The 22,152-nt window shown below is 35.8% G+C and overlaps 1 protein-coding gene across 1 annotated transcript in view; it reads left to right on the top strand.

Moving 5' to 3' along the window:
- The window catches only part of csmd3b (CUB and Sushi multiple domains 3b), a gene marked incomplete in the record, with an annotated part of 423,353 nt that overhangs the window by 130,104 nt on the left and 271,097 nt on the right, over positions 1-22,152 (top strand). The window contains 1 exon segment of the mRNA XM_024295326.2: positions 960-1,072. Within this exon segment, the coding sequence (XP_024151094.1) occupies positions 960-1,072 (113 nt within the window).

Raw genomic sequence — 22,152 nt, forward strand, 5'->3', positions numbered from 1 at the left:
ATTGGATTTTTCTCATGACAAACGCGTGTTTGCCACATTAGGATCCCCTATTTTAGTACATCCATGCCAAATTTGGTATTTGTACCACAAAATTCACAAGTTGTCTGAAATCTCAACTGGCACATTTCTCATTCCCTATACACAGGCAAAGATTACCCAAGCTTGATGCACATGTGTTAAACTGTATATGCATGTTTAGTCATTGTCAAATAAGTAAATACTTGTCAGTCAAATTCAAATACACAATGGACCATAGGCAAAATAAATTCATTGAATTGTGCAAGAATATTAAATTTCACACATGGCTAAGATATATTCTATTTTTTTTATTAAAAAAAACAAGTTAGGGAAATTTAACCAAAGACAGATATGAGGTTTTAAACATTATAAAAAAGGTGACAAGCTTAAAAAAAGCTGTTCACAATAAATATATTACAAAAATGTCAGATGCATCTCAGTTGCAGCTTGACTTCCACTACTTCTTTTTCCTGTCCGATTCATTCTTGATGACATAAATTCTATGCTGAAGATCCATTTTGGCATATGAGTAACATCAAATTTCCTAAGGAGAAGATGATATGTACTGAGGGCAGATTAAAGACACATATTCCTTCCCTTATTATTTCTGTTTCATAGTTTTTACTCTAATCAAATGTTAGTTTTGGTTTGTAGAACACTGAGTTTTTCTGTTCCCTATTGTACTTGAAGCTGCACTTAGGCGTTGCTTTCAAGTCTAATATCTTCAAAAAAGTTTTTTTGGGGGGAATTATGTTGAAAAAAGTTACTTTTCATATATTAAAGACAGTTGATTGAAAATAAAATGTAATATATATCCTTGAAGAGATTATATTAAATGCTTTCCTATTAATCAAAATGTATTGGGCTTTTGTTTGACTTGATCTGATTCCTTTTGGCATTTTAATGTTTACAATAATATTATGCGTGTGCTTCCCCCACAGGTTAACAGGTTTCCAGGTACCTCCTCCGGTCACCAGTACAGGAAACATCTTCTCCTTGAGACTTACTAGCGACTTCGCTGTATCTGCCCATGGCTTCAAACTCAACTATGAAGGTCAGAGTTTGTCTTTGTATAATTTATCAATACAAGTCTGAGTGGATTGAACTGTTGACTGAATAATTTGTCAGTGTTTATCCTGTGTTTTAAAAAAGCTGAAACGTCATGTTTGAATGTGGCTGGCAAGAAATAGGAAAATAGGTCTAAATAACACACTCCACTTCAATGATCCTTTCATTTTTGTTTGCGACTGCATCGTTGATGATAATTTTGGCCTTGATCATATAAATATTTTAATGTTCTGTTATAAAAAGGGAAATGTTTAATAGAAATATGGGAAAAAAGACCATTCAGGTCGATACTTTTCATGGATGAATTTCAGGTCTTGAACTCAATTCAATTTATTTGACTTTAGAATTGGAAATAAGTTGCGTTTTGGATAAGTAGTTCATTAGTTTATGCTTAGAGATAATTTCAAACTGAAAAAAAAACTCAGAAAGGAATATGCATTTATCAACAAAGAAAAAAGTCTAGCATCCAATTTTTTTTTTTTAACTAATTTGGTTGAATTTATATAAGAGTGCATTCAGAGTCGAAAAGTCTGTTGGTCCGGACTAAGTTAGCGCAATTTGGTTTGTATCAAGTGATTGAACTTTGCATTTGATATGTATTTAGATTGCAATCAAATGAACATTTCTGTTTTGAACTAAGCTTATAAACATAACTACGTAACTAAAGATCTCTTCAGTCATTGGTCAGGAATTACGAGGGCGGGGCAAAGCAACGACAGACAGAATAATGGAAGTCCTACGCTTTGCAGTCCTTGTCGGGATTTTTCACTTATTAATACTTTATATTTCGCAGACCAATTTTGAAGGTCTGTACCAACATCACCTATAACACTTTTTACTGCTACTTCGATATGGCAGAGACATAGTTCAAGACACTTACTGAGGAGACAACAGCTAAGAGTGTACAGTGATAAGTGTCTATGACATATAAATTGTTGGGAAAACGTTGTGACAACGTGTATCAATAGCTGCGTTTCCATTACACATATGCGCACAACTTTATTGAAATTCAAGGAATTTTGAAAAAACACAGTTTCGCAATGACACTGCGAATAAACGATAAGTAATTAAAAACACGGCGATGGATGAGAACAATTGTTTTTTTATGTTTGATTCACTAAAAGGGAGCATTTGGGTGACATCACAGCAGTGTTGCGCGCGTCTCTAGCGCATGCAGCACAGCTTGTCTATTGATAGTCTCAGATGCAGATGAGAGTTCAGTGGTTTTTAAAAACTAACCATTCTAACAAGTTAACAGCTGGACCATTTTTTCTGTTTGAAAACACGAAAATATCCATTTAAGTTTGTCACGGCACTCATGCTCATCCTCAAAGGAGACTTCCGCGTCTTATTCACGCTGCAAAAGCGCGGCTACAGATAAAGCAAAGATGAAATCTTGGTTGGTGGTTTTACGGAGGAATTTATTTTTCAAAATTGTGGCATTTCCATTAAGATAATTTACTATCAAACATCCAATTTGTGAAATTTCAGAGTTAATGGAAACCCAGCTAATGAGTTGCTGTGTCATCCTTGCTCCTCTATTCTGTTTACATCCCATAATGCCCAGTTACAGTAGCCATTTTGGTCCAGTTATTCCGGAGTCTATTCAGACTGAGTAACTCAGAGTCTGATTGGAAACGAACCGTGACCACAAAATGAAGGTGGAAGGTGGAATACACCACGATGTATTCAATATTAAAGGACATAAAAATAGGAATCCTTGGTGGTTAAAATTAAAACACATAAAATGAATATCATAGTCGGTCTTCATTAAAGATTTTAGATGAGAAAATATCTTGATACGATGGAAAGAGGAGGATTACAAAAGAAGAATAGGCTTTAAGGGTGACATGCACATGACACTGGGAAAATGGAAGCTCCTCTCTGCTCACTGAGCAGATTGTTGGCATGTCAACTGCTAACAAGATGACTCAACCGTGTCACTCAAAATGACTCATTTCCATATGTGACACTATGTAACATTCATTTCAAAACCTCAAGAAAATATGCATAACACATGATGGTTTGCGTTAAGCTTTTATTTTGTAAAGTTGAAAAATGTAACATTACCAGAACATGAACAGTTAAGTATTGGCACACCTTAAAGTTACTATCATCTTTTAATTTTTTTTTTAAAAGCGTTAATTTGTGAATGTTTTCATTATTTTTATGACTTTTCTAGCCAAAAAAAAAAAAAAAAACTAGGACTAGGACAGTTTAGCATCAGTAATTCAGAAATTTGTTTATGAGTAATGAGAAGGACTACTCATCACCAATTTGTTAACGCACTCCCCCGCTAGCTTACAGCTCCTCACACCCCCAACCTAACATTACCGGTAAAACGAAAATGACAAACAATACTTAAACTACCCAGCTGTACAATTTTTAACCAACTTCCAGTACAAATGTAAATGTGAGCAGCTCCGACGCCAAAAACATGACCAAAGAAACCAGCTGTGCAGTCATAAACGTGTGCGACAACTCACGGATCAGCTTTGCGCTCACATTCCGTCCACAGACACTAATATCAACCCACCTGTCATCCAACAGTTCAAAACAGAGGAATTTATTACATTTTCATGTCATTTAGGCAAAGACTAATTCATGAAGGCTGATGCAGAAATAATGTACATTGTGTGAAACTGTATTTGAAAGGAAGTTGCAGTATTTATAAAAGTGGGCGGGGCCACAGTAACAGCACTGCATATTCAGACCTTTTCCTTAGAGGAAAAAAGCTCATGGTGAGAAAAGATTGTCACTCATACCCATTTTTTTTTACTTTCCAAATCCAAAAACTACAAAAAAAAACGACACCCCCGCATGGTACTGTCTTTGCCTCGGCCCCAGGTTGCCAATCCGTGGGCTAGAACTATCCACTACTCAATTTTCTGAACTTGTTTGATCCCTCCTGGTTGAGAGAAGGCTGGGTGCACCCTGGAGAAACCACCACCCCATTGCAATCAAAGAATTACATATTATTCAATGGAAAGAGTAATACTTTTTGTGTTCATCAAAGTTCTTTATTTTGTATCCTACCCAAAAGTGTGCAGTTTTGCAGCAGCAGAATGAATACACATTTGCAGCAGTTCAGCATTGCAAACAAAAGAACACATCATGCTTACAGTGTTAAGACAATTACATTGTTCCTCTACATTTATTTGAAATGAATTTAGTGATTTTTTTAAGATTTTTTTTTTTTTTTAATTCACAATATTTAGTGGCCATTTTTCTTAAATAGTCACAGTATTTCAATTTGTTTCGATTTAACAATTCAAATACCACCAGTACTGGTGTGTTAGTCGCATGTTGCTTTGATTTAAATATCTGACCTTTACATAATCGTATGCAGCATCTCTGATGAGCTTCACCACCCGGGTGTGAAAGTCTGCCGTAAATTGCCCTGGTGTCTACACCCCTAAAAAAACAATTTAAAAAAATAAGACATAGAGTAAATTTGTGTCACAAGTCTGCTACAGTTTGAGAATGAAAGTTGTGCTTTATAACTGGATGTAATTATTTAGTCACTATAATTGTTACAAAAAAGGCTGAAGCCTGAATAAGGTGATAGATGAGCTACGTGAGAACATCATAGAAAATCCTTTTTTAGATTCATAAATGTATCACTTAAAGATAATATTAGCTGCCAACATTTTCGAATCTGAGATAGTTTTTTAAGTTTAAGTAAAATCAACAAATAGAGGATGCCTGGCCATAACATCTAGATTATGATATTTTTAAGACTAAAGATCAATAAATTATGTAGTTTTTTTTATTTCTGTCATATGCTGCACCAAAATATAATGCACATTAAGCGAGACAAAAGTCAGAGATAATACTGTGAGTCAGACTTTATTACCAGGTTCACAGTAGCTCTAGAACTTGTTTGTAACATGCTAACGTTAGCTCCATTTGAAACGTTAGCCACATGAGAATCATTAGCGGTGTTAGTGTATTCACAACAGACTGATACCTCTAAAACAAATGTCACTTTGACTATGCTAACTCCCAACTTTATTTGCTACACATGGAAAAAAAAGGACTAAGCAAATGTTACTGTGATTTAGGGCTGCCACAAACGATTATTTCAATAGTCGACTAATCTCCGATTATTTTTTTCGATTAGTCGACTAATCGGTTCGTGCGGCGACTGGATGTAAAACACTCATCTTAACCATCATTATCTTTAAATTTGAGGTCTTTAAGCTATATTCTAACTAAAATAAATACAATAGTTTATTAATCTTTTAGTGAATCATGCAGCTTTTCTCCTTAATTTGTTTCTGACATTAAAACAAGACTTAAATCAAATGAGGTAATCTGAATCAACTACAGAAAACCTATTAAAAGCCTGAAATTATTTTTTTAAAGCTTTAAAACATATATTTAATAAAACATGTATAAAGTATTTCAAAAGCTATTAGCAGATATAAACACACTCAAAATATTTGCTGACTGAGGCCCATTTATTAAAGCAAAATACTAATAACATCTTTGAACTCAAGATATTCCTATACATATAAAACCTGAGGATGCCCATAGAAACAAAGAAAATAAATAAAAAGGGGGAAAATGATATTTTAAAAAGGGAGAAAAGCAGGAGATGTTAGAATGTACATCAGTACTTTCATTCTTTCACACCTACATCCACTGCACATGTGCAGACCGATACTTCATATTGTTCAGTTTGGGGGAGAACCCATAAATCTGTGTTACTTCTTTAATGTTGTGGTTGTTTGGCTGTTTGTTGTCGTTTTTGTGACTTTAAGTTACATTTAATTGTAGCTTAATACAGATAATCTAATGCTACACTTGTAAACTTAGCTCTGGACTTTTAGGTGAGCTCCTTCACTTCTGGGACTCGTAGTTTTAAACCGTTCCACAACTCCGCGGCAGATCCGTACCGACACACAGCCTCTCTGTCTGCGCGGTGAATGTTTCATAATCCGCTCTTCGAACCGGACGACGTCATCCCGGCGCGGAATATGAATGAAGCCTTGGACGAGCGGTTCATTTCCAGTGTAAACTCATTATACGCGCCGTCCTCGCGGCGGTTTGGTTAGAAGAGATCATATTATGAAACGTTCACTATGCAGACAGAAGCGCCGTAGACACGGATCTGCTGCAGATCTTCTGGTTCATCTCCAAACAGCGCAGTAATGACAGCCGCGGCGGAGCTAGCTGTGTTAGCGCCGATGTTAGCTTAGCTAAACAAAGCTCTCTGTTCAGCGTGTTCAAACTCCGTCTCAACATGCTTCATCTTCAGGTGATCATTTATCGTCATCGTGCTCTCATGGAACACGAGTTCTGTCTTGTAGAAACTACATTTGACACCTTCTCCTCTTTTATTTTCCTTGTGTTTCCCACATTTTTGAGCTAGCGTGTTGTTATGAGCCTACCGACAACTTCCTGTTACATCACTGCTGACCGGATTAGCACCACTGCGCATGTGTGACAAAGACAAAGGCAGACCGGCATTAGAACGCACGAACCGTAGTTTTAAGATCAAAACAAGGAAAAAAACAAACAAAAAACGACGCTTCGACGACCAAATTATTCGTCGACTATTTTAATAGTTGAATAGTCGTCGATTAGTCGAATAATCGTGGCAGCCCTACTGTGATTAACTCCCAATCTTGCTTGCAACACATAAAAAAACAAAACAAAAAACAGACTGGTACCGCTAAATCAAATGTCAGCTTGACAATGCTAACTCCCAACCTTGTTTGCAACATGTTAAAAGAAACACAGAATGATACCACTAAAACAAACATCACTTTGACTATACTAATTCCCAACTTTGTTTGCAACAAATAAAGAAACAGATCAAGCAAACGTTACTGTGATTATGCTAACTCCCCACCATGTTTGCAACACGTAAAAAAAAAAAAAAAACAGACTAACAGCTAAAACAAACAACACTTTGACTATGCTAACTCCCAACCTTAATTGCAACACGAAAAAAACAGACTGATACAGCTAAAACAATGTTACTGTGACTATGCTAGCTACCGACCTAGCTTGGAACACGTTAAAAAAACAAACTAAGTAGATGCTCTTGTCACTACGCTAACTCCCAACCTTGTTAGTAACCTGTAGAAAAATACAATCCGACACCCCTTCATGTTAGTCGCTTTGGCGTATTTAAATTAACACCCAACCTCGTTTGCAACTCGTATAAAACAGACTGACATTTTGACAGACCGCACCGTGTACCTCTTAAAAACCCTCTGACATCAGTAAACACAACCAGAATTAACCCATATAGAAAGTGCTCTGCATTTTAATAATAATGAATTGTCTCAACAATGCGTTTCCATTATTTATTCGCTCTTCATTCATGCTTGATGATGGCAAGCTGATGTAGCCACAGCGGCGCTGGGACAGACTGACAGAGGCGTGGCTGCAAGTATCCACCTGCGGTCCCTCTGACCATCACCTGGACACTCAAATAATTCACATTCCAGTGGAGCCTCCCTGGAGTCAGGGAGAGTGAAGTTTCTTGCCCAAGGATATAAAAACAGTTGACTGGCGGGGAGATCAAACCGCCGACCCTTCAATCTGCTCAGCCCCCTGAGCTGCTGCCGCCCAAAGCAAACTGTCATGTTTGGAGAAAAAAAAAAAAATCAAGGCTTTTAAGTGGACCGCATAGTGTGGTAACTATGGTAAAATTAAATAATTTAATTACATATTATTTTCAAGCTGCTTTGTGATGGAAATATTGTACATTTATGTGTATTTTTACGTCTTGTCAAACGCCGTGTCTTGGCTTAAATGTGGCTGTACGCCTGTCTGTTAGTGCCACTCGTGTGTTTATGCAGATGTCTGATTTATTCACTGGCACAGTTTCTACTTTCTGCTTGGCTCACGTTCGCTGTGTGTTATTTTTTCGTCTCCATGTCTGTATGTAGATGTGATGTGGAAGAAATCCGCTCTCAGCACGGCATCCAGGGGACTTATCAGAGGAACCCCTGCTGTTGATACACGCAGCTGTTTGACTTACACTGTGTGAGTTTAGCAGAGGGGGAAGACAGTGAGGCACAGAGGCAAAGTACAACAGGCACTTCCATGAAAGCAACAATATGCTTATAGTTTGTCAGTGTTCTGCCCAAAATCATCTTTTTTCACAGTCTACAATACCCAACTAAGGTGTAAATCTGTGCAGGAGAATTATCCACTTGTAATTATGCAATTTTTGGCATTCTATCCATACTTAGTGTAATCCCTCTGTCTAATCTGGGACTGGAGGCATTACAGACCGTACATTTTTGCAAGGAATGCATTTGAGGAATTATACGTTTTTTTAAAAAAATATTCATTAAACATTTTTATTTATTTATTTATTTTTTGTGTGTGTATTATGGAAGCGTATTGCATTTAATAAAAAAGGGTAATCAACGTTAGATTTTTTTCATGCATTCAAAAAAAAAAAAAAATTGGTGTTTTTCATGTTTTTTGTGCTATACTTTTTAAAACTACAAAAGAACTAAAAACAGGCTGGGTACTCATGAAAACATAATCGAAGCAGCACATAAAAGTTGTGTCCGTGTCATAGACATCATCGTGTGTCTTTTGTTTATGTGTTTGTCGTGATATCACCAGTTTACTTACTTTAACTACAAAGATTACAGAGCAAAACATTGGGAAAAGTATTACTTAGTCTTTATCTACCAGTTTGAACTTTGGCAGATGAGTTAGTGCCCAGTGGGCAGCAGGAAATGAGGAAAACTCACAATGTGCGATATTAGTGATCAACACTGCAATGGCGATATGACTCGCAATACATGAACAACTAATACAATATTTCCATTTCACCAAAACAGTTTTATTTAAATGAAAGTCAACATAAGTTAAATTTTACTCCAAATGACTCATGTCTACATTGGAGGTGGGTATCTAACACAAAAGGGCTCCATCTGATTTGATTTGATTTGATTTGCTTCTGATTAGTGAAATATATTAAGGGCCCCATTTAATATGTTGAATACTTCAAAGTGCCATAAAATTATTTTAGCATCAGTGTGAATATTTATCCCAATTTAAACTTGTTTTTGTGATACACAAATTACAAAGGCTATTATCACAATAACAATACATTTGGAATTTATTATTGAGTTACTTTGCCTCTTGGAAAAAATAAAAAAAGGGAACTTGCATTTGATCAGAACAGAACCAGATTACATAACTATGCAAAACGGTAAAATGAAGTAACTAAGCAAGGGTGGGATTATATAAATTTGTTTCTTCCTTTTCAAGCAATCAGTCACACTTTATTTGACTTTAGTTAATAATTACGATAATTATTTAGTTAAATGTGACATAATTGTGTCTTTCTTTTCTATTTTCAAATCATTGCATTTCATTATTTATGTGAAGAGTTTGAAATATTTGTATGTTGTCCTGTATTTTTCAAAATCTATGCTTAAAAATCAATCAATTAATAATGTGCACGTCTAGTGCCCTGCCTGCTTGAAGTTTTTTTGCTTTTGTAGTTGATAAAAAATTACATTATAATTGATAAATACTTCAAGCTCCTATAACATTGTTTTAGCATATTTGTGAACATTTATCACAATTTACATTTTTTATTTTTTGCAATACGCAAATTTCAAAGGCTAATATCACGATATTGATAAATTTGCGGTTTAATGTGCAGGTCTAATACCCAGCCTGTTTGAAGTTTTATACTTTTGTAGTTGATAAAATAAATTTCACAAAACAGTAAAAACATTAAACAAAAAACACAGCAAAAAACAGCAGTTTTTTCTTTTTTCTTTTTTTTTATTAAATGCAATAGGATTCCACAGTGCATTGCTTGATATTACAACTTCATTTCACATTGAATTTGTGTTTTTCCTTTAAAACTACCTTTTAACAGTTTTGAGGAAAAATCTTTTTGATGTTTATTTTAAATACTATCACAAAATTGCTTACCATTTGCTTTTGTTTGAATATATAGTACTCCTAATGTGGATAAGTGACCTTGATTAACCTCTAAACATTTATTTGGCTACTTCAGAGTTTTGTCTTTCTACCACATGTAGCTAAGCGTGAACCCTCGTGTTTGTCGAGGCTTGTTTGATTGTACATGGTCGAAAAATGTCTTGGGACACCTCATCCATCAAAACAGGAATAGCTGTAAGGAAAAACAAAAACTACAGCCATATCATAAAGCAGAGAAAAATAATTTCTTCACCGATGTTGAGAAAAAAAAGTCTTTAAGTACAATACCTTTTTTGTTCAATTTGTTTTTTGTTTTGATTTTTTTTATCTTTGGAATACATTTTTATGTGACTGTAGACTCCTTTAATATCTCTTCCTCTTCCTCTGAAGTGTGTGCACTCATAAGTAATTCATTCACCAGCATACGCCAAGCAAGTGTGCATGTGTGCACGTGCACGTGAACTGAAGACAGAAATACAGTGATGTATAATTTAAAATGATGTCGGAGGCGGTTTGATATTGTGCTGATGAGACGGAATCGCAGATTATCACAATGCTTAGACACACCGACGTGCACACTGTCGCACATATGCGGTGTTCACGCTTTTTCTGGATGATCACTTTTTTAACTTCTTGACCTTTTCTTGATTTAATCTTTAAAAAAAATGTTTTTTTCATTTTACTGAGTTTATCTATTTTTTTAACAAGACTAAGAAGAAAACAAGATTAAGTGAGAGTTTGAAGAAAGCCAGGATAGGCTCCAGCAGCCCCATGATCCCACATAGGATTTAGCAACTTCAATCCAAGAACAAACAGTGCAAAAAAATGGCACTTTTTAAAAATGATTTTAAGTGGTAATTTCCTTCCACTGTCTGTAATCTGAATCGTGTAAATCCTTGGTTTACTAGAAGGCTGACATGTATTCCTTTTGACCCTAAGTGTACAATACCCACATTTATACATTATGCATTTCAACATATTCATGTATCCTGAGATCCAGGCATATGGGAAATAAAGCCACATACAGGGCAGAAGGAGATTTACAAGTCCCCAATGTAATCATTTGCATCAGTGCACGGGTTGCATACCATGTTTCTAGTTCTAGGACATGTTGCCATGTAACATATCACCTTGCTCCCCTTGCTTTTTACATCACCTCACTTGTATTTCCTTCTTTAGTAGTACACAATCTTTGCTTCCTTCATTTTGCCTTGCACTGAGGTGAAATGAGCATCTGAAAAGAAAAATATAGGAAATATAATCAAAAACAGACGAGCTCATTAACTGTATGAAAAAAACACATAACTCGTGTTTTTTCAGAAAACTACACCCTGGTATTTGCTTTTTGCCAATCACCACTTGTATTCAAAATCCCCAAATCGTGTCAAAGAAGCCAATTTCCATTGGAATAAAAAGTTTCAAGCTTCTAACAATTTTTAATGAATCACACCTGGCGTCACTTCCTTTAGTTTAATAATAGTTTCATTCTGGACGTCATTTGATTGCGTCTTTGGCAGAACCAACAGCTAACAAGTTGACTATTTATCTTTACAACACCCCCACCCCTCAAAAAAAAAAAAGTCTGGCATAACATTTTTCCAGGAACATCTTGTCTAAAACTACATAAATAAAAATAATAAAAAATAACATCATTATCATAGGCCAAGCTGCTGTTTCTGTTTACAGAACACTGCACAAATTGAATCTTAGGAAAGTAAAAAGATCACTGTTGCAAGATAAAAAAAATATATATTTTCTGACATAATTTTATCAACAATGTTTTTCAACAGCAAAATAACCTTAGTTTAAGAAAACATGTCTTTCTGACTATTTTTTTTTCTTTCAAAATATGAATTATTGTTAAGAACAGTTTTTTTTACACCATTGGCAGATTTATTAAGTTTAAATTAAAGATTTTTTTTCAAGTCTTAAGACTTTTGGATTTATTTCTTTGGGGCTTGTTTTGGCAGTTAAGTTGGGATGTAATCTCCAGACTGAAATGGGGCTTGTCAAGCTCATCCAGATCTTATCGAAAAAAAAAAAAAAAAAAAAAAAAAATCAACTGCTTTTGAATTGCTAAAATGTAAAAAAGCTAAGAGCAATTATTAGTTAGTATAAACCAAATTACCTTTGGTCCTAAAAACTAGGACCGACGGCCACATCTACCTACAGGCACATATCTCTTATTTCCACATAATATCATGAAGGGTTTTTTATGGAGATAAAATAGATTCACCATAGTGTAATTCTTGATTTATGCATAACTTTGGATTTGTACGTGCTTAATTCTTGATTTCTAACTCATACAACTTTTTTCTTTTTTTTTTTTTGTATTACAGATCCTCATTAGTTGCAACTATTCTTCCTGGTGTCCAGATATTTATACAAACCTTTCACAATTATAGATATACATGCAAGTATTAACATATACAAATATTCAAAATAAAGTAATAACAAACAATCTTCACAAAAATGAATGTGATCCTTGCCTACCCAGTGCACACACAGTATAATGGCATTGCTTCGCATTGTTAATAAATGTTCAATTCATTTTGTGCATAAGTAAAAAATGATAAAATAAAAAAATACAATTTACACATGCACACCTTAAAATTACAGCTTGAAGCTAATTATGTGCACAAATCCTTAAAAATTACACACAAATAGCTTGTTACGCACACACAAAATCACATTTACGCACAAATTTGAATTTCCTCGTGTAAAGGTTGAACACCATAAATGTCACCGGCGACCATTAATAACACACCTTACTTGACATACTGAAACTTACGTGATCAGGGTATACTAGCTGATTCTGAAACAAAGAAAACTGGTTTTGCGTATTGGCTTTGCACCGTTTTGCAACACTTAACCTTAGGACAGTGTCGCATAACAGCGCAAAGTCGCTAATCTCAGTCAGGAGACAGAGCAGCATTCTGTGAAGTATCATGTCCATCATCAATGTTTATTTATTTTTGAACACTCATGATTCGTCAAACAGTATGAACGTCACTTCTGCTCACAGCTCCCTCACTCATGGTGAGCAATGTAACACACCCAAGATTTCCCACTTCCCATGAGTCTTAGGAACTGAAGGCGGGGCTAACCCCCAGGTTAAAACAGGGCGTCAAAGCGCTTTAGACACTGCGGGTCATGCGGAATCGTGGAGCAGCTCGTCCTTTCCTATCGCCTCATCTGCAGACGCACTTTTGCAGCTTGGAGCCTGAAGTCTCATGAGCGCGAGCGCCGTGACAAAAGCTTGAATTTATGTTGTGGTGTTTTCAAGCGGAAAAAGGTCCAGATGCTTATTTGTTAGAATGCTTTTTCTTTTAACCCCAGAACAGACTCCTCCCTCTTCTGAGTCGAGCTGCGCTGCACGCGCCCCAGACAGAGCTGTGACGTCACCCACATGCTCCCTTTTAGTGAATGAAATAAAAAAAAATACTTGTTGTCGTTCATCGCCGTGTTTTTAATGACTTATCGCGTGAGTTGGTTTGTGATTTATCGCAAAATTATAATTTAATGGAAACTGTGTCATTTCAAAACGTTTTTTTTTTTTAATTCCTAGAATTTCCATAAAGTTTTGCACAAATGTGTCATGGAAATGCAGCTAATAACAAAGAATGAGGGGTCCTCTTCTCCCTTTCCCACATGGAGACACTGAGACTATTTGATTATTAGTTATCTTTAATGGAAACACAGATTACAAAAAAAAAAAAAAAACTCAAATTTTTCGAAAAAAAATGTAGAGGAGCTGGTTTTGGGAGTGTATTGAAATGGATGGATATTTTTCGCAGAACTGTAATGGAAATGGCCTTTTCTCTTATTAAATGCGCTTCTGACGTGTCTGTCCGAGTACAGAACAGCGGGCGCCATAAGAGATCAACGTCACATCTCCTCCATGTAAAATCAATAACCAAGATGTCCTCATCGCTGTATCGGTAGCCGCACTTCTGCAGCCTGAATACTTGTTCTGGACATTCTTTTACATACCACTGGCATGTGCACCACACTACTGTGACGTCACTTAAATGCTCCTTTTTAGACGATCAATTAAAAAAATATATTGCCGTGTTTATAATGACTTATCGCGTGAGTTGGTTTGCGTTTTATCGCATTATTATGAAACCGTATCATTGCGACACTGTTTTTTCTAAATTCCTAGAATTTGGTTAAAGTTTCATGTGTAATGGAAACAGAACCCAGAGCTGCTGAGTGTTTCTGCATGGTGCGTTCACTGAGCCCCGGATATCGGCAGTAAAACGAAGCAGTTTATCAGAGAAAACATAGAACACCGGCACTGATCCGAATATAATTGAGTGATTAAATAGTGTCGACGTTTTCTCTGAAAAACTGATTTGTTTTGCTGCGGGTTGTTTAAAAATGACAACGTTTAGTGGACTGGGTTGGGCCAAGTGGCTGTTCACTTATGTCCAGAGGTCAGTGAACGCACCATGCGCAGATTCTTGTCTGCTGTGCGATCTGTCAATCAACCTGTTCAGAGGTTTAAGGAAAATAAAGTGACGGGTACATGAGACTTGAAGAGAGTATCCACTGATAATAGTTATAATTAATTAATAATAGTTATAATTTTGTTAAAAACATTGCATTTGGTCATTACCTCAAAATCTGACAAGATCTGTTGAGATTAATAAAGTCTGTTTCCTAGCTTGTTGTCATTATTGATAATTATGGTGAGAAATCAGAGTCTTCACATAGCGAAGTATCATTATTCATTATTAATAATGTAGAACTAAAGGCAAACTAAGCAAATTTATTATTTCAAACTGGTAGCCCTTCGTATGATTCAGTACCCATGAAGTAGCCCGCAGTTTCAAAAAGGTTGGTGACCCCTGCGTTAGGGACACGTGCATTTCAGAAAAAGTCAGACCCCTCTTCCATTTATGATTCACCATACATATGTGTCACTTAAGCAAGGTAATGGCATTCAAATTTCACTTTGACAATTTGGACTTGACAGCACCATGTACTGCATATGGAACAAGGTACTCAGGAGGAAACGGTAAATCTCTGTTAGCATCCATATTTAAAAGCACTGAATGAACACTCCTGCATTTGTTTCTCAGGGTCTTTGATGGCTTATTAGCCTTGACTGATTGATTCTGACCTTACTCACTTTAACTTGAACATGATCTGAGTGTTAAGACTGCATGTGTGTGTTTGTGGCTATGCATCAGCATTGGAGTGTTTAAAAAAAAAAAAAGAAAGTTTGAAGCTGCATTTGTGGAGTGTTTCTATATCTGCTTGTGCATTAGGATGTGATTGAGGGCCTGGATTTGGATGCTCTGATCTTTGTCAGAGAGACCTGAGGGGAATGACAATGTCCACCACTCCATCTGTCATCCCTCCATCTTGCTGTCGCTCTTTGCTCTCTTTCTTTAGGTGGTTCTGCCTTTTTTCCCCCTTTTCTTAGTTCAACTGAACGGACATGCAGGAAGAATAAAAAGATACATTTTATTTTAATTTTTATATTTTTCATGGTACTTCTAAAAATGATATGATTTCATGGTTGTTGTAATTAGTATTAACAATTTAATTCATATGATAATTTGTGGTGTACAATACGATTCATAGTTGAGAGCGTTATTAGTGTATATTGTCCAATGTGTTTTTACATGTTATACTAAATTAAACCTGCCATGTCTTAATCCAAATGTAATTTTCTAATATTTATATATTCATTTTTTTATTTTTATTTTGAAACAATTGTATAATAGTGTAGGTAAATTCAATCAATAAGATGGATCTGGTTGGATCGTAGGAATAAAAATCGACTAATCCAATAAATCAATTAATTGTTACATCCCTAATATGTCGAAGAGCTTATGCTATGTGGGTGTTGGCAGCGACTTCTCCAGTTTAAAGGGTTAATAGTACTTTATCACAGAATTTGTTTTATTTTATTTTTTTGTGTAAGTTAATTACACCCCAATAGGATGTGCATAACAAATGTGCTAAGGCATTATTAAAGACACATTTTCATAAATACTGAAAATTTGTTACTGAATTTTTATATAACTGGCAAAATACTGGGTTGATTCAATTTCAATTCACAAGTTCCACAATTTGATTTAGTTAAAATAGCTATTAAATAACTCTATTCATACCCTTTTTTATTTTGAAAAACACTGTTATTAAAAGTATCAATTGAACTGACTAAAGTTGGCCAGCAATATAAATTTTATTTAATAATGAATTATTGGATTCAAAAATAAGAGATATCAGGTTTATACCTGAGGTATGTGTGTTAAGAAATTTGCATTTTAGTAAAAATGCTGGATAATAATGACATTTTTAGACACAGACCACTGCCATTCTGAGAGCCCTGCGCCACAAATCCTCTAAATACATTTGTAACACAATTCTGCAGGGTTTTGAATTTGGTTGTTGGTTTGAAATAAGGGGGATTATGTCAGTGCTGTCCCAGGAGAAGCATGGCTACACATTCCTGCACTGTGTTGTGTGTGTGTGTGCCTGGTTAAAATGTATGCACATTTGTCCAATGCATTCCCACGGGAATGCGGCAAACAGGTGTGAAGCATCTGCGGTTTGAGAGTGGGGGGAAAATAAATAAATAGAAAGCAATGAGGAAGAGACGCAAAGGAAAAGCACACAAGTATTCGGGGGGAGGGGGGATGAAAAAGGAAACCTAAATTTGTGCCAGGAAAGCAGAGGAGAGGGTGGGGAGAGGATTCCACCAAAGAGGAGCTCCCTATGACAATAAATTGCAGTGTGTGTTTTCTGGTGTGACAAGAGAAATCAATGCTGTTTTAAAACTGTTTGTGTGTTTCCTTGTGTGTGTTCATTATGCGCAATGTGAATACAGCATTCTTAAAGCTTCTTAAAGCTGCAAGGTCAGCTTTAACACAGAAACATCAATCAAATCGTTACACACTCACACACACAAACGCACAGCAGGTACAGACTATAGAGGAAGGAAGTGTGTGTAGAAATCTTTTGTTGCTTCTTATCTTTACATTTTTCTGTCTTTGTTTTTACACAAGGGACTGTGTCTTAAAGGAATTGTAAACTTTGATCATTTGAATAAATTATGCTGGTTTTAAACTTTAACATTTTAGAATGCAGAATAAAAAGTTGTTTCAACCTGTAGAAGAAAATGTTTTGTTTCTCACATCCATTTCTGCGCTTTATCAAGCGATTTGAATGAAGCCGTTTGGAGCTACTAATGATTTTTCCCCTAGTTAAAAAGAAAAACATTACAATTGCAATAGTGTTAACAACACTGCAAACTCGTGATCGTAACAGTCTCAGTATCATTATTCATTTGAATGACTTTCTGCTTACAATGTGTTCGCAATTCATCAAATCGTTCAATTACGTGGGTTAGCAAAGTAATATATTCAGAGTTTTGTGATTATTAGGAATGCTAATTGCTTTCAGAAACTCATCTTTGATGTCCTGTAGCAAAAAATATTGTTATTCACCATGTCTGACAACTCTATCCTATTTTTCTTGCTTTTTTCCCCCTTCTTTTATTTTTTTAGAGGATTATTGTGCTTTTTTTTGTTTACCTCTTTTTTATTCATCTGCTGTTATACAACTAAAAGACATTTATTTAAAAAAAATGTATTTACTTTCATATCTTTTAAAAGGTAAATACCCATGTTTATTAGTAAACAATTTTGTCCTGAATTGTGTCCATTTATAGTTAATACTTGAGTAAACTGATATCAATAGGATAATTAATGTTTAAAATAGTCTAAAATAGCAACAAAAAAAAAAAAAACACATAAAACTGTATATCTTCAGACAACAACAAAAATGTCTTCTCACCCTCCTTTCGTGGTTTCTTACTCGAGCTTGAGTCCTAGGGAGCTTCATAGTCCTGCACAGGGTTTCTTTGCTGTTCCTAGCTCTACACTGTTCTGGACTTAGATGTCTGAATTTTTTTCCAGTGATCGGCCATACGCACTCCTTCAATTTAGGGGTTACTGCACCAAGTGCAGCACTGTCACCTTCCAAACTGCTCTCTTCCCTGAGTCCGTGGTACTTCTCTAGTTTCTCGTGTTCCTTCTTCCTGAGGTCGCCATCATTTGCCACATTCACCACAACGGATATCCTCTGTTCTTTATCCACCACTACAATGTATGGTTGGTGTCATCCTGTTAGTCCATATCTGGAAGTCCCACAAGATCTTTGCTCTCTCATTCTCAACCACTTTCAGAGGTGTTTCCCATTTTGAAATTGGGGTTTCCAATCCAGTATCTTCTCACATATTCCTGTATTCCAGCCATGTGGTTGAGGCACTCCATGCATGCTTTCCCTGTCATCATAGTACTCCCTGTTGCCTCTTAGCATAGCCCACACCTTGATAGATCTGAGCCTCTATCCCTCTGGTCCTCAGGGATTATTGCTTCAGTGCTGTCCTGTCGGGCAGCCCTCTCCACCCATAAGACCTTTTGATCTCAACCACTTCAGTTATGGTCCAGTGGAACATGCCATGCAGGGTCTTGTCCTGCCGTGAGGTTTTCTTCTCCAGGACCAGCCAAAGGGATTCACTGCATTTGTTCTTGAAATACTCATGGATCTTGGACGCTCCATCCTGCATTGTGACTCCCATGCTAACTAGTCCTCAGCCTCCTTCCCTGTGGCTAGTTTACAATCTCAGGGTGAGGAGCTCTTTTCTAAATGCTATATTTGATGGACACTTGTGCAAGTGCGATGTCTGAGCTGTGTATCCTTGGCATGGTAGGCAGTAGCGTGGAAGGTCTTGCCACACTGAGAGTTGCTAAGTGCTAATTACGCCCCTTGGAAATCAAACCTTGGCCTTTCACATGTTAATCCAGTCCTTTATCAATTTAGTAATCAATCTAATAATTGTATTTTTAATTTGTATGAGTACCTCTTTTCACAATAGTGTGTCAGAAAAAGCAAAAATGAGAAAAAACAAATAAATAAATAATGTTACTTTTTTCTGCCAGGGACTGAAATTCTTCTCTAGTTGGAGAGTCCCCCTTGAATGCATTTTGATTGATCCAAGCTCCACCATAGCATTGTGAAAAAACAACCTAGGCATGTCTTAAGTGTGGAAAACATTCAACCTCACAAAGGCTTAAATCATTTTATCAACTTCCCATATCCACTGTAGAGATGATTCAGCTGTTTTGAAATGTATTGAGGAAGTCTCTTCAAGGTTGTCCTCCCTTGTCAAAACCAAGTTATATAAGCTAATTATCTGGATCATTGTATATAATTAATTGCATGGTAGAAAACAACTGCCAAATGTCTCTGTGTTAAGCTTTCAATGACTGTCCACACAATGTATCATTTTAAAGCTGGGATAATGTAATTACAGTAAAGGACTGCCAAATATAATTCTATCCAGATAGACAGCATATTGTAGTCTACTCGCTTTAAAAATGATTGCAAATTCTGAATTAATAACTAATAAAAACGTATAAAAGTCCATAGTGCATTGTTATTGTGATATCAACGTGTTATAGCCAACACTGGACATGTGTCAAACATCAAAAGATTGTTCTGAGTCTACAAATGAGCCTGACTGGTCAAGAAGTTCAATGACGTCAATGATATATTGTATTGATAAATTGTTCTTGTGTCTGAATCTTATTATGTGTCCTAGTGATGAAATTATAGAGAAAAGCTGCCAAACCAGCCGGTGCTCTGGCATTATAGAAATGACTTAATTAATGTTATATTTGAGTCTGACCAGGTGACTAAAATATTGACTTCCCTGGCAAACTGTTGAAAGCATTCATGGAGAAGTGTGCTTCCTCAGTAATGTATTTGTTTATGCTATTTGTGATTGGGATTTTATCACCTCAAGCTGGCCAATGTATTTTTTGTTTATATGAAGCTATAAGCAGTTTTACTTAAGGATGTTTGTCTCAACCTATTACAAGGATTCACTTTGACAGGCAGGAGGGAACATCATCTGATTAGCAAAACCAATAAATAAATAGGTTAATGGTGACATCCAGTATGTACTGATTCTCAAAGAGAGACGTTTTTCTGAAATGGCATTTAAACACATAATATTAAAGGTGTTTTTTTTGTTTTGTTTTTTTTTACCCAATGTACAACAAGGATTATTTGAGCTAATTATGTATACTTCAAACTGGAAACCTTATTGATAAATTTACATGATCTGTAATCTTGCTATAATGTCTTGATGTTGATTATGTACTAGTAATATATAGTCCTAACTTCTTAACCCTTTAACACAGTGTTGACTTTCTTTCAACTACCAGAACTCTTCAACCATTAACACAATTCCAATAGAATCGGAAGCAGAGCAAAAGCCCCCTTTGAACTATAGTGTGCCCTCAAAAAATTTCTCTGTACTTTGGATAATATTGTGACACAGGGAATGTGTAGCTTCTATTTAATTTATGTATATTAAGACAGCAGATGTATAACCAAGCTTTTTTAAGATTGATAAATGTGGTGTAATAAAAACACAAACACTGCTAGAGTTCCCAGAATCTGAGAATACACGAGTCTTGACCGTTCCCTTAACTTTTCTTTAAGCTTCATTAACCCTTTAACACTAGAGCTCTATCTCTAGTGTTGACATTCTTTAGACGACTGTAACTCTTCAACTGTTGATGTAATTGATGGATTAACAGATTCTAAAGTGGAGAAACTCTGCCCGGCCCTAAAGTGAAGTGCTAACACAATCAACATAAATCAGCGACTTAAGCAGCCAGGTACAACAAACAAATACAATAAAAGGAAAGAAAAAATAGGCTTAATTAATTTACTTAGCAGAACCAGCAATGGGGATGAGTAAGAAGGTGCAAAGAATTTTCAAGAATCGGACACTCGCGGCAAAGAGATTTACACTGTAGACTAGGAGATTTTTCATCAAGGACGAGGTTACAGGACATGCCTAACGTGAGATTATACAAATAAAAAAAATGCAATAATCATTTTTAAAAAAGGTAAAATGATATGTCAAACGTGTCCATTAGAGCTAAATGATGTATACATTTTACTTTTTACGAATAATGCATACTTTAAATTTAATAAAATACTGTCTTTGTGATTTCAGTTTTTTTATGTAATGATTAATGAAAAAAAAAGTCATACTATTCAGCACAAAGTACACAAACAATTCTTGTTCTTTAGATTTTCTTTCTTTTCCCTACAATAGCCCAAAAATTTGACCTGTTTTGGAATAGTGCCTCACTGTCCGTAGTTTTCTTTCCTTTTTTTTTTTTTTTTTTTAGTTTAGAGTTAAAAGTAACCCATTTGCTTTCAAATTGTGTGTATTCAAAAACTGTCAGTAGGTTTTTTTAAGGGCTTTTCTGATGTTAAATTTAATAAGGCATGCTACAGTAACCACAGCTATTAGATATCACACACATGATGGCACACACCTGCATAGAACCATGCCAGCTGAACCAGAAATTGGGAAAGCTTGGTCACTTTACGCTTTAAATGAAAAGACATACGTGGCTTCTATCGTTCTATACTTTGCTCCGTCAGTTTTTACATCCTGTGCACATTATGCACAAGAGTAGCTGAGTTTGCCATTCACAAGAGGCTGACACTGACAATGACTGTCTCTAGAGTGAATAATCTGTACATGGGTTGGCAGTTAAAATTTCATAGACCACTTAACATCATTGACCTTGCATAGCCCCTATTGGTGCTTGTTCAGTTGGTGTAAGTTTGTCTGAGGACATGCAAAAGGTCTGTCTGAATGGATTAGACACAACAGTTTGAGCAAGCCCTACTAGGAACAAAGTTCTTCACTCCACTTTAACATGTATGAACATGGTCTAATTAATATATTCTACTATTTTAGTTTCCTAAAAATTCCCCTTGACAAGGTGTGGCAGTGGTGCAGAGGTAGAACACTCACCTCTGATCAGAAGATCGCAAATTTGGCTCCTGCCTTACATAACCATGTGTTGAAGTGTCCTTGAGCAAAACTGATATGAAATTTAGCACAATTGTAGTTCTGTGTTTCAAATAAAGAGCGTTATGTTTACCAGTTCGTAAGTTAATCATTTTCATGTCTTAAAGCCAATATTGTAAATAAAAATGAAAGTGACCATGTAAAAGAGTTAAATGTGGTCGAGAAGGTCGGTGCACCAAACTTTTGTGCTGGTGCAC

Source organism: Oryzias melastigma, linkage group LG11 (genome assembly GCF_002922805.2).
Source record: "Oryzias melastigma strain HK-1 linkage group LG11, ASM292280v2, whole genome shotgun sequence".
In the NCBI taxonomy this organism is placed as follows: Eukaryota; Metazoa; Chordata; class Actinopteri; order Beloniformes; family Adrianichthyidae; genus Oryzias; species Oryzias melastigma.